Source organism: Oryctolagus cuniculus, chromosome 2 (genome assembly GCF_964237555.1).
Source record: "Oryctolagus cuniculus chromosome 2, mOryCun1.1, whole genome shotgun sequence".
Taxonomy (NCBI): domain Eukaryota; kingdom Metazoa; phylum Chordata; class Mammalia; order Lagomorpha; family Leporidae; genus Oryctolagus; species Oryctolagus cuniculus.
In genome coordinates this window covers 68,071,492-68,089,230 of record NC_091433.1, presented here as the reverse complement: position 1 = coordinate 68,089,230, position 17,739 = coordinate 68,071,492, and the positions used below count along the sequence as shown (strand labels likewise).

At 43.1% G+C, this 17,739-nt stretch overlaps 1 protein-coding gene across 3 annotated transcripts in view; it reads right to left on the bottom strand.

The window, feature by feature from the left end:
* Positions 1-17,419, bottom strand: part of FAM149A (family with sequence similarity 149 member A) — a 53,049-nt gene extending 35,630 nt beyond the window's left edge. The window contains exon 1 of one of the 3 annotated variants that reach the window (XM_070068422.1): positions 16,251-17,419. In XM_070068422.1, the coding sequence (XP_069924523.1) occupies positions 16,251-16,939 (689 nt within the window). In that variant the 5' untranslated portion in view covers positions 16,940-17,419. The remainder of the gene's footprint in view (positions 1-16,250) is intronic. The other 2 variants (XM_017338676.3, XM_008250764.4) reach the window with 2 other exon arrangements.
* Positions 17,420-17,739: the final 320 nt, after the last annotated feature.

Here is a 17,739-nt window from a genome sequence, read left to right as displayed (position 1 = left end):
CAATTAATTACAATTACTGGGCCAGCTGGCCTCACAAAGCCTGCTTGTGGTAATTTAAATCCTTCCAGTAAATGGTCTCTCTTGGTTAACAGAGGTTCTTAGTTTTAACGGAGTATAAACCATAAATCCTTTGTTGTCTGGTTAGTAATTTTTTGGTCTTGTTGGTTAAGAGAACTTTCCCAGGGCATGAAGATTGTATCCTGTTTTCTTGTAGAAGCTTTATTGTTTTATCTTTCTTATTTAGATCTATAATTCACTTGAAATTGTGTGTGTGTGTGTGTGTGTGTGTGTGTTTGTAGTGTGACAAAGGTGGTCAATGTCACTCAATTTTCTTAATGTACAATTGACTATGCACCATTAATTGCAAGGGCCATTGTTTTAGTCAATTCAGCAGCCACAACAAAAACATCAGAGACTGGTTTAAACTATAGACATTGAGGCTGGGAAGGCTGAGGCCTGTGGGCTGCCTGGTTTGATTCTTGGTGAGGGACCTCATTCTGGCTTGCAGAAGCTCTGTGCTCACATGACATCTTGTGTAAATATGGAAAGATATTCGGGTCATCGCCTGCTGAAACACCTCTGTGTTCCTCTTCTTACAAAAGCATAATCCATCATGAGAGCCTCACCTCCATGACCAAACCTAAACCTAATTACCTTCCAAAGGTCCTGCTTCCAAATAACCAGCACACTGTGGGTAGGCCTTTAACATATGAGTTTGGGGACACACACAAATACCCAGCTCGTGACAAATATTTTTTCATTAATATCTGTAATACCAGCTTTGAAACAAACATCCCTGTACAAGTAAGTCTGGCCCTGACTTTTATAATAACCCAAGGGTCTATTTGTCTATCTTTGCCTCTGTTAATACACTAATTTACTGCAATTTTTAATAAATTTGATATCTATTTAAATAATGACTGTGTTGTTTGAATTCTTCTAAGGTAATGATGGTATTTTTAGTGGACGAACCTGACTAAAATATTATACATAATTATTGTGAAAGGTACTGTTAGACTCTCCCACTGCATTGATTATTGGGTGCTAAGTTCTGGTTTGATAGGACAAAGAAGTTCTGGTGTTCACTGTAGAGTTTGGTGACTACAAATAACAATAATGTACTATATGCTTTTATTAAAAAATGATCATAAATAATTTTGAATGTTTTTATCAAACAGAAATGATCAGTTTGAAGAGACAGATAACTTTATCCTGATCTGACTATTCCACAATGCATGCAAGTGTGAAAACATTACATGGGAAGTCAGCACTGTGGCACAGGCTGGTTAACCCACAGTTGCAGCACCAACATCCCATATCAGAGCACCAGGAACCCCAGCTACTCCACTTGCAATCCAGCTTCCTGCTACTATGCCTGAGAAGACAGAGGAAGATGGCCCAGGTATTTTGACCCCTGCCACCCATGTGGGAATCAGGATGGCATTCCTGGCTCCTGGCTTCAGCCTAGCCCAGACCTATTACATCTATTTGTAGAATGAACCAGTGGATGGAAGACATGTCTATCTCTGCCTCTCCTCCTCTATCTGTTGGTTTCCATTTCAAATAACTAAATAAAGACTTAAAAACCACATAATATCCCATAAATATATACAATTTGTAAGTATCAATTAAAAAAGTCCTCACTACTATTTTGGATTTGTTCTTTTAATTCTGTCAATTGTTGATATACATATTTTGTAATCTCACATTTTAGATTAGATTTTTGGAGTGACATAAGTTTTTCACTGTTATACAAGTTTAATTTGAGTTGCAAAAATGCTGTTCTTCCCCCTACTTTGTAATCCCTATGTTATCCCATTCAATCTTGGCTGCCACAATCAGATGGACATAACATCTGAGAACAACTTTTTATTGCATCTGTAGAGGAACCTCAAAAGCAGACAAAACTATTCCAAATTTATCAAACAGTTTCATCTTCATATATTTTTAAAAGTATGTTATTAATACCTAAGTTAAGACATCTTACATTTTCTCATTGATTGACCTTTTATTTTATCTCTATGAAATAGCTCTTTTATTTGTACTAATGTTTCTTGCTTTGGTTTGATATTATAAAGCTTGCAATATCCTTTTATTGAGAATATTTGCACATACCAACACTTCTTCCATGCCTTCATTGCTAACATTTCAATAGCCTTAAATAGTCAGGTGTTGCACAATAACATTTAGATGGACAACAACGGCAGTGGTCCCATAAGGTTATACTGGAGCTGAAAAACTCCTGTCTCCTAGGGAATGCATAACTGAAGAAGCAGCAAAAGTAAAAAGGAAACTACAGGAGAAGATCTTCCAAGAACACTTGCAGGCAATAGTTTAACAGAAGCTTCTGCAAACTTCAACAAGCTCCTTAGAAACTTGCAAAACATGGATCCCACCTCCATAAAGTTTTTAATAGAAAGAAACATATATGGTATATTACCTGCTCACAGGCAAATCTATAATGGAAAAACCAACAATGACATGGGCCTATTTCTAAAAAGAGCGACACCTCCTTAAGAGCTTCAAACAGACCCATCAGACGGTGTCCAGAAGGAGGCTTTGTGGTCAAAAGAGCTCACAGCTCCACTCCTGTTTGCTTCTGAAGACCTTCCAGTAGGACTGGATGTGCAGGCAGAAGACAGTGATACTGATGATCCTGGCCGTGTAGAAGTGCAGGCTAATGTGTGTGCTTATGTCTTAGTTTTTAACGGGAAAGTTTGAAAAGCAAAAAAAAAATTAAAATTTTAAAAATAGGGAAAAAGTAGAATAAAGATCTAAAGATAATGTTTGTACAGCTGTATAATATGTGTTTTAACCTGTGTTATTACAAAAAAGTAAAACATTTATAGTAAGCTAAGGTTAATTTATTATTCAAGAAAGAAAAATATTTTTATAAATGTAGCATAGCCTACACGTTCAGTGACTATGAAGTGTGCAGACTCATCCGTGATCTTCACATTCACCACTCACTGCATCACCTACATCAACTTCCAGTACTGCAAACTCCACTCCCAGGCAGTGCCTGCTGTGGTCTTAATAGGAAATTAATCCTCAAAGTCATAAATTAATGGTACTAATAGAGCACAAACTAGCAGAGGGCCTTAGGTCACTGGGGAGTTATAGAAGCCACTTTGGGCCCAGTCTGTCTGTCTCTCTTTCTCTCTCTCTCTCTCTGTGTGTGTGTGTGTGTGTGTGTGTGTGTGTATGCTTCATAGTTCAAGATGTGATCCGTCTGTAAATGTTCCACCATTGCCATCTTCCTGCCTTACTAGACAGCCAAACCCAAGGGGCCCACCTGACCTTCCTTGCACTGTGAACCTTCAAAATCCCGAGCCAAATGAGCCTGTTTCCTTCACATGCAGCTTCTTTGCGGTGTTTCATTATCATGATGAAAAGCTGACTATATAGTGCCCTACGCAGGTTTACCAGTTTTTATCATTAATACCACATTTTTACTGTGACTTTTCTGTATAATTACACATTTAGATACAAAAGTACACTGTGTTACAATTGCCTACAATATTGTTTGCTCTACAAGTCTTCAGCCCATGGGCAAGAGACTATATCATGTGTCCTAGGTGTGTGGTGGGCAGTACCCACTAGGTCTGTATCAGCATACTCTGTGATGTACACACAATGACAAAACTGTCTAAGGATGCATGTCTCAGAATGCATCCCTGTTACTAGGCAATACAGGACTGTATTTAAAGAGTGTCTGGCAAATAACATATACCTGTTGCTTGCAGCTTAGCTTCAGGGAAGATTACATTTGCTTCTTATAGTATACTAAGCTAGGGGCTCCAACAGTCTGAGGTCACCTTAATCCAATCAGGAACTGAGATATGTAAAACTGGTTGCCAGTTCCTGTGACGTTGCTCTATTTCCAGTTCATCTTAATTCCTGGATGTTTAAAAAATTATCGTTCAGCTTTTCTAGATCTCATCTAGTGGCAAATCTGAAACAGTGTAGCCCACCACTGCTGGAAGTAGAACTAAAGGGATTTTTGTAGAGAAATATTGTATAAAGTATCTCATAAATCACCATTCACCTTCCAATAAAATCTTTTTTCCCAAAGAAACCTTTTATTTAATGAGTACAAATTTCATAAGTACACCTTTAGGAATATAGTGACTCTTCCCACCACACCTGTCCTCCCACCCCACCTCCTCTTCCATCTCCCATTCCCAGTCCCATCCTCCATTAAGATTTCATTTTTAATTAACTTTATACACAGCAGACCAACTCTATACTAAGATTTCAACAATTTGCACATGCATGCACACACAAAAAACTTTGAGAACAAGTTTTACAGTTAATTTTCATTATCAACTCACTGAGGACAGAGGTACTGCATGGGAAATTAGTGCACAGCAACTCCTGTTGTTAATTTAACAATTAACACTCATGCATGACATCAGTGATCACCCGAGGCTCTCAACATGAACTGCCAAGGCTATGGGAGCCTCTTGAATCCACAATCTCTGTCAGTTTTTAGACAAGGCCATAAGTGAAGTAGAAGTTCTCTCCTCCCTTCAGAGAAAAGTAGATCCTTCTTTGATGGCCCTTCTTTCCACTGGGGTCTCTCTCACAGAGATCCTTCATGTAGGACATTTTTTGGCCACAGTGTCTTGGCTTTCCTCATGGGAAAAAAACAACTCTCATGGGCTTTTCAGTGAGAGCAGAATGCCTTAAGAGCTGACTCTGAGGTCAGAGTGCTATTTAAAGCAGTTGTCATTCTATGAGTCTGCTGTGTGGACTACTTCCCATGTTGGAACATTATCTCCTTTTTAATTCTATCTATTATTATTATCAGACATTTGATCTTATTTATATGATTTGATAGATAATTTTTCAAGAAGACAAAAAATCATAGACAAAAGGGAGCAAGGCGATGTTTCTGCTGGTCTCTTGACTTTTTTGTCTGATGTCACATAAGCCTTTGGCATGCAGTATTGCTGTGGGCAGCTAGACACCCAGCTGGGCCTGTTCCTGGTTCTTTTTTCCCCAAAGAAACCTTTTATTTAATGAGTATAAATTTCATAAGTTCAACTTTAGGAATATAGTGATTCTTCCCACCATACCTGCCCTCCCACTCCCACTCCCACCCCACATCCTCCTCCCTCTCCCATTCCCAGTCCCATTTTCCATTATGGAAAAAAAATGTTCCTGACAGTCAAGACAAGTGCTGTTCAAGTCATTGATTTTGATTTTTTTTAAATTTTCTGAGACTTGTTTTATGGCCTAGCATATGGTCAATCCTAGAGATGTTTCCATGCACTGGTGAGAAGAACGTGTATTCTGCAACTGTAGGATGAAAAGTTCTGTAGATATCTGTTAGGTCCATTTGGTTTATAGTGTCGATTAACTCTGCTGTTTCCTTACTGATTTTCTGTCTGGTTGATCTGTCCATTGCTGAAAGTGGGGTATTTAAATCCCCCATTACTATTGTATTTGAGTGTATATCTCCCTTTAGGTACCTTAACATTTCTTTTAAATAGCCAGGTGCCCTGTAATTAGATGCATATATGTTTATAATTTTTATGTCTTTCTGTTGAATTGATTCCTTAATCATTACACAGTGTCCTTCTTTGTCTCTTTTAATGGTTTTGGAAAAACCATTAAAAGTTGGGGAAATTTTCTGATATTATTTTACTAATAAGGCCTTCTAATCATTTCTCTCTTTCCATACCTTCAGGAACTCCTAGAACCCATGCTGGGTCATTTGATAGTACCCTTTAGATTCCCAACAGTGTTTTTTTAGTTTTCCAATTTCTTCTTCTTGTGTTTTGTCTGACTGTATAAATTCCTGTGCTTTGTCTTCTAAGTCAGATATTCTTTCTATGCTTCACCAATTCTGTTGTTAAGGCTTTCCACTGCATTTTCTATTTGTTCTATTGAATTCTTCATTTCTAAGACTTAATTTTGATTTCTCTTTAGGATCTCAATTTTGTGGGAGAAATTTTCTTTCATGTCATGAATAGATTTCATTAGTTCGTGCATTTGCTTCTGATTACTTCTAAGTAATCCTATGATAAATTTTTTGAATTCCATTTCTGGTATTTTTTCAATCTCAATGTCTTCACAATCTAGTATTGAAGTGGTGTGTTCTTTTGGGGGTGTCATGTTGTCATCCTTACTCTAGTTTTTTGAATTAGTACATTTGTTATTTGGCATTTGTGGAGATACTCGTTGGTTTCTTCTTTTGTTTGGTTTTGTTTTGTTTTTGTTTTTGTTTTTGTTTTTTTTTTTGTTTTTTTTTTTTTTTGCTGTGGCAACTTTTATCTTTGAACTGTGTCTGAGGTCTGAGTGGATTAGTGGAGTATCTGCCTTCAGGGATTATCTAGAGACTTGTTGTGAACTCTGTTCAGTGCTCCAGGGTCAAGGGTTCTGAGGTGACACACCCAGGTTTATAAATCTCTCTCTCTCTTTTTTTATCAGAAGGGAGGTTACTTCTTGTCTGTTGGCATAGAGTCAGCTGAATTCCTCTCCTCAGAAGAGACCAGTACCTGGGCCATAGCCCCAATGAGTACATATTATCTTTCTGCTCTGCCACAAGGACCACACAAAGGATCTGTGTGGGCCTCAGGGTAAGCTCAGATTCTCCAGCAATGTCTCTTGCCAGGTAACCAGGGAGCCCTGATTGTGTGGAGCCTCCACAGTGACTGCCCTATGTCCCATCCACACCCTAAGTCCTCCCAACAACTTCAGTGTTTTCACAGTCCCAGCACACAAGCCTCCCAAGTCATGAGCACCCAATTCCCTGTCTGTTCTCTCTACCAGACCCAGGAGTCTCTGCTTGGCTGGTTGCTGGGCACGGACATGAGCTGCTGCAACTGTTACCTATGTTCAAAATGACACCTGCTCTCTGTCAGTTTGTTATAGGATGTCTTTGCAGGGTGATCAGGGAGAGAGAAAACATGCCCCCGCTTTGTTTTTTCTCCTCTAATTTGGTGGGCACACTATTGCCCTTGGGGCTCCAAGCTGGTTTTCCTCTGCAGCTTTTTCATCAGTGGCTTGTGCTGCTGCAGTTTGGTCTTACCTCACTCTCCAGTGCTGGTGCGGAGCCTCACGGCACCTGCAGTACTAAGTTGTGCATGTCCTTGACCTCTACATAGGTCCACTGTGTTCCTCTAATTTGTGTAGTTTCCTCTGCTGTTTTCTCCCTAACTCTTCCATAAGACTGCACTCTTCCCACTTTTTCTAAGCTATCTTCTCCTAGACTTGAGCAGTAGGCTCCTTTCCTACTCTGCCATCTTAATCCAATCCCAGGGTATATTCTCTATGGAATCTTTATTAGTCTGTATTTTCTCCTAATTATTTAATGCAACAAAAATTCACTAATTCTTTATGGGACAGTAGGTTTTCATACAGCATCAAAGTCAGTGTGGGGCAAAACAGAGGCTTTCAACAAGGATATCAATCATAAGGGTTAGAAGTGTATTTTTGGAACAATGATACACACACACATATGCACACACACATACAATGTAAATGCAAAGTGTGTGAACCAAATAAAGGAAGCATATTTAGTAGTGAAGATAAACATTTTAATCATAAACAAACTAAATTTAATATTGACCTTGAATTCATAAAAATCATGATCTCTAGAATAGAAAAGTTAGATTTTCATTGAGCACAGCTCAGCTCTTGGCCCGAAGGAAGAGAAAAATACTGAAAAGAAGAAAAAAATCCTGTGCGCTATGATGTTCTATGGCCAGTTTTTTTTTTTAAATGTGTCTTCTGATCTGTATTTTTATAATATTTAGCTGGGTTACTTTTCCTAATTCTCTTAAATCTTTATATTATTTTAAAACAATTTTCATGTTATTTGAAGACAGAGATATATTTCATCAGCAGGAAATGCTTGCAAAAGCCGACTGAACTGGACTAAAGATAAGAACCTGGAACTCAATCTGGGTCTCTCATCACCTGCTGCCTGCCAGGTTAAGTGTTAGCAAGGAGCTGGAATCAGAAACAGAGCCAGAACTCAAACCAGGCACTCTGATATGGGATGTGAGAGTTCCAAGCAGCATCTTAACCTCTGCACCTGCTGCTTGCTCCTGGGCTGCTCTTAAAGATGGAAAACTGAAATTTGAGTTCTATGGAACACAATTTCTTCTTACCCACATATCATCTAAAGTCATGGTGATTAACTCAATATCAGTTGTGAGGTATGATCTCCAAAAAAGAAAAAAAAAAACCAGCAATAATTTGATCAACAGAATCCCTAAGAATAGAATATTTTCAATCTATTCTTTTCACTCACATTCCCTTATTCTTGCTTTTGTGAACAGTATGGGATACATAACCACAGTTGTTATGTTAATAATTACTCACGAAACTTTGTGTTACATGTAACATCATCATCCATTTGATGGGTGCCGTAGCACAAAAATATCAAGCATTGAGAACCACTTATGCAGAGACCTGGGGCCCACATTCCAGCTGTGTGACTTCTGAAACGCCAAGCTCTCAGCATCTCCCTTGAGGATTCATGTAACAGAACCATTTTTTTTTTTTGACAGGCAGAGTGGACAGTGAGAGACAGACAGACAGACAGAAAGGTCTTCCTTTGCCATTGGTTCACCCTCCAATGGCCGCCGCGGCCAGCGCGCTGCGGCCGGCGCACCACGCTGATCCGATGGCAGGAGCCAGGTACTTATCCTGGTCTCCCATGCGGGTGCAGGGCCCAAGCACTTGGGCCATCCTCCAGTGCACTCCCTGGCCACAGCAGAGAGCTGGCCTGGAAGAGGGGCAACCGGGACAGAATCCAGCACCCTGACCGGGACTAGAACCCGGTGTGCTGGCGCCACAAGGTGGAGGATTAGCCTAGTGAGCCGCAGCGCCGGCCAGAACCATTTTCAACAATTGCAAAGGTGTTTGTCAAAATGATCCTTTGAATAATGGATCATTCCCATGCTGGCTTTGTAAATAAACATGGCTCCTATACTTGTCAGTAGCCATGTGCTGGTAATCCAGCTCTCTAAAAGGAACTAAAGGTATTTGCTAACTTAAGGTATTTGCTGGCTTGCAGTTGTACATACTCCCTCCTTAGCTAAGGTCAAACTACCCATGTATTACCACTAAGAGTGGAGTGGGAAAGAGATGTGCACAACTGGCTCTTGTCAATCAGCACCATCAACCCTACCACATTCCACCCGGCAGGAAGGGAAAAATTCTCAGAATCACACAAACAACTGCTGATGCCTGCAAAATCAGTGGCCCAACCACATTTATAAATGGCATGCACAACAACCTTACCGTTAGAAAATTCTACTCTGACCTTCAATAGACATCTTCAGTGGCTCTGAAGCAAAGAACTATTGAAAACACCATAGGATTATAATACATTGACTTCCCATTTGTAAAGAGCAAGCCTCCCTTGATCTCCCCCTGTGTTGGACAGGGTTCTTCAGACAAACAGAACCAACAGGATACACAGTCAGGCACCATATGGCAACAGTTTTGGTCAACGACTGGCCACATAACATGGAGTTGAAAAACTCCTATCATCTTGTAGCTCTGCAACCCTTGTAATGTGGCCACGTAAAGCACAAGGGATTACTCACATATTTCTGAAGACACTGGTGCAAACAAACCTCCTACTGTGCTACCAGTCATCGAAAAGTATAACACATACAATTATCTATGGTGTATAATACTTGGAAATGATTGGAGAGACTGTTACAGGTTTATATATTTACTATGCTATACTTTCTGTAATTATTTCAGTATGTACTCATAAAAAACATTTACTGTAAAACTGCATGTCATATTAGGCTGGCAGCAGCCTCACATATCTGTTGTTTTCCTCATCTCTTGAGTGAGGGGTCTATACCATCTAGTTTTGTGTAAGTGTACTCTAAGAGGTTCACTCAGTGACAAACTATGCCATAATGCATTGATCAGGAATATTCCCATTATTCAGTGACACATGATGTATGTGCATGTGTATATATGAGGGGATTTATTATGGGAACTGGCTTGTGTGGTTATGGGGGCTGAAAAGAACTACTTCCTGCCCTCTGCCAGCTGCAGATCCAGGAGAGCCAGTGGGGTGACTCAGTCTGAGGCTGGAAGCCTGAGAATGGGGGGGTGTTGATGGTGGAACCTTGGTGAACCTCCCTGAGAATCCTGGAGTAGGGTGGGAGCTGCTGGTGGAATGTCTTGGAGTCCAAAGGCCAGAGAACCAGGTTTCAATGTCAAAAGCAGGAGAGGTGCATGTACTAGTGCAGGAAGAGACAGGATTCGCCCTTCCTCTGCCTTTTTGTTCGATTTGAGCCTGTAATGGATTGGATGATGCCTGCGTATGTTGCTGAGACTGGATCTTTTTACTCAGTGTACTGACACAAATGCTAACCTCAGAAACAATAGTTCACCAGCTATCGCAGCATCCTTAGCCCAGTTATTGCACAAAATTAATCATTACATCCCCACAGAGTAAAGAATATGAAGAAATGGGTAGGTTATATCTATCCAACAGAGAAAGGGAAACTTGGAAGATGCTAATTAGGAAGGGAAAGTGAATCAATATATCCTTTTTGGTTACAAGAAGCAGGCTTACTAAAGTTGCCCTAGTAATGAGCAGCATAAACTAGAAAGGTGATAATAATGAGTTTCATTTTGTGGCGATTATTAAAATAGGAATATCAAAAACAGTCTAGATGACACAGGAGCCTAAGAAATGCTTCCCAAAGAGGAACATAAAGCCGAAACTGAAATTGTAGGCTCTTGAGAATTGGAACATGGAAAATGTGAAGCTGATTCAGCATTGGGGGCAGCGGGGAACAGGCCACCGTCTTGCCCTCTTCCTGGTCGAGTTCACAGCACTCAGTGTGATGCCATGATTACTCTAGTGGTTCAGCGCCTCTGTGTCACTTCTTTGACATCTTATCCTATGTCCAAGGTTCCTTTCTGGCTAATGCTTTTGAGCTTTGGATTATTTGGGGTGCCCTGTATCTCATGGCCTCTGTTCTTCACAGTTTCTGAGTAGCTTCAGTTTCAACCATTAATAAGATTACCAAATATTCATGAGGTCCTTATATTTTATCCCAGCCCTCTGCTGAGCGCCTTACCTGAACCATCTCACTTAAAATCAACAACTCTGTGACAGGGTTGCCTACTGACTCCCCCACCTCACATCGATATTCTCATAAGAGACTCATCTCATTACATTTCAATCCTTCCAAGTACAGAGCTTCCTCTTAGAACACACCATCAGGTCCTGGCCAGATAACAGACTGTCTTCCTCGGGATTCCAAGCTCTCTCTGGTCAGCTATAGAAAAGGAGCAACCTTGCTCTATGTTTGATGAACTCCTGGGGCTGCTTCCCTCCCCAAGAGCTGAGGTCAAGCATGTGGGCATGACAGGTGTCCTCCTACTACATTTATACAGTGAAAAAGACATGGTTCAAGGTGTAGGACAGCCAGCACATATGGCAAACGGCAAGTTGAGGGCCTGAGCTGCCATTAGAGAAAAAGTACTGAGAGAAAATAAAAAGTTTCTGAGATGCCACCAGCAAAGACTCACAATCCTTCATTTATGTGTGTGTGTGTATGTGTATGCATATGCATATGTATACGTATATGTATATGTATGTGTGTGTACAGCTATCTATAATTGATTATTTCGTTTGAAGATGAGAGTTTCTTGCTATTTTTGTGGCCTTAGACATATTTAGTTTTTATTTACTTTCTAATCTTACTTAGTTGAAAAGCATATCTGTCTATATATACTGTGTCCATATATGCACATATATAGATAATTATTGATATCTGTATATACAAATGTGGATATATAGTTATATATGTATATAATTTTATAAAGAGACAGAAAAATCTGGAATAGCAATATTCCCTTTTCAAATACCTGTCCTGTTTACTTGTAGTAACACTGAACTATCAGAATGACCAGATTTTGAACTCAGAAGCATGGAAATTGTATGTAAACATCTTTTTTTAAAAAAAGAAAACTTTTCTTTCTCCCATCATTTCTCTCTGTGTATGAGGCCCTTAATATTATTTCAGTTAATATTTGGAACACCTTGAGTGGAAAGTATGATTATCATTTTCATTTTATCAAGGAGGAAACATTACAGCTTGGGAAGGATGAATGACTTGCAAAATTACTCAGCTAGCCAACGATTTGAAACTGAAGTCTGGGTCCACAGGTGTCACCCAACATTAGGCTGCCTCAGTGGCAGATCAAAATTGAGATATGAATCTTCTCAAATCACCTTATTTTTGCTTGTTTTTTTTTTGTTTTAAAGAATTATTTTTATTTATTTGAAAGGCAGAGTGACAGAAAGAGAAGGAGAAACAAAGACAGAAAGAAATCTTCTGTCTGCTGATTTACTCCCCAAATAGCAGCACAGGCCAGGGCAGGGCCAGACTAAAGCCAGGAGTCAGGAACTCCTTCCAGGTCTCCCACATGGGTGGCAGTGGCTCAAGTACTTGCATCATCTTCCTCTGCTTTCCCAGGCACATTAGAAGGGAGCTAGGTCGGCTCTAATATGGGATGTGGGTGTTAGAGGTGGTGGCTTAACTTGCTGTACTGCAATGCTGGTTCCCCCATATCATTTTATTACCAGCCATGTTTACAAGTCCTATATGTCCACACTAACATAACTTTAACAGTGGAACCTCTATCACTCAAAAAAGGAATTCAGGTATGCTGATGGTGATAACTTACATAAGATATAAATAGTTACTGATCATATGAAGTTTCCAATCTGACATCATTCCTATGCAGCAATTAGTTATCTATGTACCTTCCTACCTATCTACTCCGAGGAATTCTATTTGCAGAATAAAGAATAATACCTTTACAAGGTGATTATTGCATGGCTTCAACCAGAAGTGCAAAAAAGGCACTGAAGAGAGTTGAATGAGACTGGAAAACAGTGTAAATAAAGTATACTGTATAATTAAAATGCATAAGTGAAGGTGCAGATAAAGTGTTGGATCACATATCTGGGTAAGGGAGGGGGTAAGACAGTGAAGTTCAGAAAGAAAACAACATTGTCCACCTGTGGCTCAGATGTAGCAGTTGCTACATCTTGCAGGATGAAAAGGGCAAGTCTTCATTGAATCTGTGGCTCAGAGAGCAAAACTCATGCATCACTCCTGGGGGGATGGGTTGGCAAGAAGGGAGTCTGAAATAAATGAGCTTGCATATTTTCCCACTCAAATTCATTTCAGTATTTTTATTTTTAATAAAAGTCAAATATAGCATCAGGTCAAATGTAAAACATGTGGATTGTTTTAAAAATATATGTAAATTTTATATTAGGATTTTCCTTTTTAAGTAGGCTGAACTACTCTTAAAACTGTATCTGTGTTTCTCAAGGATATGTTTACATTTGTTTTACATGTATTCACATTTTCTTTAATCATTTTTCCTACTACTACATTCAGTCTCATTCTCTCTCTTTCTCTTTCCCACTTGATCTTAGCCAACAGGCCCAGAATCTCTCTCTCTCTCTCTCTCTCTCTCTCCCCTCTCCCTCTCTCCTTCTCTCCCTCTCTCCCTCTCTCCCTCTCTCTCCATTTCTCCCCCCCTCCCATGTTCCCAGGCTTTTGAAAATAACATATAAGATTTTAATATTAACCAAGCTGGTGTACAGCAATAGTTATCTGCTGTCAGAAGAGATGATAGATCATTTAAGTTTGCAGTTCTGTGGTGTTGGGTTATTCAAAGTCATAAATAGCCATTACAAAAATCCAGGAGGCAAAAAATACACTTCAAGGTGCACTAGGTCCATAGAACTGTAGGAAAAATCAGCTTGATCTTTTTCTTCTTCCCCCTTTGCCCCTTTCTACATTTCAATGGTTAGGAAAAGAATGGGCCATTATGAGAAAAAGGAAATATGTTGTCACTAAAAACAACAAGGGTATGCTCTGTCCAAGCCTTCTCCTACTGCTCCAGAGAGTGGAAGCACACATAATCACAAGGTTTCCTGAAAGAGCATCTCAATGCACCGTATTTGGAACTGCAATTATCTAAAAGTCGGATTTTTCACTCTCAGTAAAACTGTATGCATTTGCTAATGCATTCTGTAAATAATACCAACTACATTGCTATTTAACAATTATCTTTTACCAATGTTGAGCCAATATAAGCGTGGGATAACATGTTTAAGAACCGAGACTAATACTGGTGTTGACTGCTCCTGCGGCTTATTCCGGCATCTGTTTGCTAAAAGCACCAAGAGCAGAGCCGAAGGTCAGTGTGTAGATCTGTTTGCTCATCAAACATTAATGGCGTCAATGTTGAGGACCGGTTGCCAATAACAAAAGCCTACTTGCCTACTTCCTTAGGCATTCTTTTCTATCTAGTTTTCAAATGCACCTAATTTTCCTAAGGAAAAAAACTTGATAAACATTATTTCGAAAGAATGCTTTCAGTGAAAGGGAACAACATTATTTATCTGCTTAGTTTATTTTATATTATTATTATTTTTGCCAGGCAGAGTTAGACAGTGAGAGAAAGAGAGAGAGTTATAGACAGTAAGAGAGAGACAGAAAGGTCTTCCTTCCATTGGTTCACTCTCCTAATGGCCGCTATGGCCAGTGCTGCGCCAATCCAAAGCCAGGAGTCGGTACTTCCTCCCAGTCTCCCATGTGGGTACAAGGAGCCAAGCACTTGGGCCATCCTCCACTGCCCTCCCAGGCCACAGCAGAGAGCTGAACTGGAAGAGGAGCAACCGGAACTAGTACCCGGTGCGCCAACCAGGACTAGAACCTGGGGTGCCTGCGCTGCAGGTAGAGGATTAGCCAAGTGAGCCACATTGCCGGCCTTATATTACTTTTTAAAAGATTTATTTATTTATTCTGAAAGAGTTACAGAGAGAGAGGGAGAGACAGAGAGGCCTTCCATCTGTTAGTGCACTCCTCAAATGGCTGCAAAGGCCATCACTGGGCCAGGACAAGCCAAGAGCCAGGCGCTTCAACTAGTTCTCCACATGGGTGCAGGGGCCCAAGGACATTAGCAGGGAGCTGGATCAGATGTGGAGCAGCCGGGACAGGAACTGGCTCCCATATGAGATGCTGGTATCTCAGGTAGCAGTTTTACCACAATGCAGACCCCTTAACTGGTTACTTTAGCATTGACAGGAATGGCTGCAATTTTGTGAAGCTGTAATTATTTAAATTGTGAACGAGTTAGAATCAGTCTTAATGCCAGGGTTTTTCAGGCAGGATTTGGGGTGTGGGGAATGAAAATGGCAGGGCTGTTAGGTCTGACTGCTTCTCTCACTAGATTCCAAGGAATTGGCTCCTCTGCTCTGCCTTGACTCTTTTGTGACATTGAGAGGGATGAAAATCACACAACTCTTAAGATGCCTGCCTCCCACTTCCTCGTGTGGGTTATGAATCCAGGCTAGTCTGCTTGCTGTTCCACTCCCTGCTAATGCGCCTGGGAAGCAGAGGTGAGGGCTCAAGTGCTTGGGCCCCTGCCCCACCTGGGAGATCCGGATGGAGTTCTGGATTCCTGACTTTGTCCTGGCCCAGCATTCAGGGAGTGAAGCAGCAGATGGAAGATTTTCTATCTCTTTCTCTCAAATAAAATAAGTTCTTTTTAAAATGCTCCGTTCATTAAAATTAAAAATTCATGTTGGTGTTGGGAAGGTTTGGGGGTTGGAGTCAGAGGAGAGCGTGGTCCCCAATTCCCTCTGAAATTGGTCCCTCGAGTCAGCCAGCGTTACTGTAGTAACTCGGGGCCGACGGGAAGAACGCAGGGACTCCAGGGTAAATAACCTGTGGCGTCCTGAGCATTACAGGTTCCATGTGTGTCAGGTGACGCGGGACACACACAGGAAACCCATCCCGCTTGGGGCTGATCCTTGGAAAGTGGGGAAGCACAGTCTCATTGCCGCCCACGCGTGTGGGGGGCACCCTGCGCACCTGCTCCACTCTGCCGCCAAGACAGGGATGGGGCGGCTGTTTTGCGAGTCCTTGAAGAATCAGACTCGCTAAAGCTCCGTTGCTGCGGGTCGAGGAGAAATACGATTGCATCTGCCTTCCCCTCGCCTGGTAAATGGCCAAGGTTGCCTTTGAGAAATGAGCACAAGCGTGTACGTCGTGCCTTTTCAAAGATCAGAAAGCCGAGGAATACAATTACTGCGAGAGTGCAAGGAGGGTGCCCCGAGGAGTCGGCGGCAGTTACCCCAAATGCGGTTACAGGGAAGGCGGAGGGCTGCGGGTCCTGGCCACACAAACAAACAGGCAGGCCTGGCCCTCGCTGCTACTCACCCATCTGGGCCGTCCTCCGAGCAGGAGCAGCTGTCCTCCGAGTCGCCGTCCGAGGCCCACTCCTCGCCGATGTCCGGCAGGGTGAAGAACAGGGTTTTGGGGCCGGGCCCAGGGGCCATCCCGATGTTGGGCTGGCGATCGCTGGGAGCCGGGGGCCGCCGAGAGTGCCCTGGGCTCGCGACCCCACAGCTGCTGCTCCCTGCGCCCGCGACCGATGGCAGCGCGGTCCAGACCCCTCCGGGGCCCGAGAGCGGCCGCGCTGGGGCTGCGAGGTGGGTGGCGGAGCTTGCGACGCCGCAGCCGCCGCCGGAGGGAGTGGGGGGCACGGGTAAGGGCAGGGGCTGGACTTTGGCCGCTCTGGGGCTACCGGGCAATGACAAGGGGGTTCCTACCGCCTCTGTCGCGCGGCTCGCAGTCAACACCCTGGGATAGGATACTGACAGCGGAGCGTGCAGCTGGGCCGGCGCCCCCCGCGACACCGCTGGGGCGTCTGGAACGAGGGCCGGGAAGAGGGTCGGCGTCTGGACGGCGCCCAGCGAGGTCCCAGAGGCGGAGCCAGCAGACCCCGCGGCGGCAGCGCCCCCGGAGTGCCCGGTGGAGGCGACCGGCGAGGGCACGGCGGGGGGCGCCGTCGAGGTCTTGAAGATTTTGGCAAAGAAAGACCCAAGGTCCAACACAGCCATCTTCATGCCTGGCCGTTACAAAGACTGTCCTCGATGCTGCCCGACTCTCAAGACCAAGCGGAGCTAGGCCGCCGGGCTCCATGCACCACCGCCCGCCGGGATCCGGATGTGGCGGCCCAAGATCTCAGGGTCTCTGCACACCGCGGAGCCCGGCAGGCCTCTGATGCTCTCCCCAGCCCGGCGCTCGGCTCCGCACGGCTTCGGGCTGAGCCTCCTCGACGGCGTGGTCGGCCCGAGGAGTGCTGAGCCTGTGGTCCCCGTGCCGCCGACCCCAGCTGCGGGAGCGGTACCTTCTCTGCTCCAGTGCCGGCAGACCCCCGAGGGCTGGGGGTCCGGGAGCCTAGGGAGGCAGTGCGTTGCTGCTGCAGACCCTGGGTGGAGATCGCGGCCTTGGCAGGACTGGAGACACCCGACGGCTCAGGATCACTCCGGCGGTTGCTAAGCTAAACAAAACCCCTGCTTAGCGCACTGCTAATTGGGCCCCAGACTGTAGCTCAGGGATGCGTCTTGGATAAATACACCAGCTTACCTCCCGGATTCGTGTCTTAAAGGAACAGCCTCCAATTTCTCCATCATTCCTAGAGCTTCTCCAGATTCACCGAGCTTAGGGCTGAGAGTGAGGAAGTTGAACATAATCCTGGCTCCAAAATGAACAGTTCATGAGCACAAGGGCACAGTCAGCTCACAGATGTAGGGGAAGGTGGGTTAAAAAAAAAGTGTCTTCAGGAAGATGGGCTTGAAACAGCAGGGCCCACTCCCCCTCAATCCTCTACCCTCATTCCCTCACCCCCTATCCCATTGTTAAA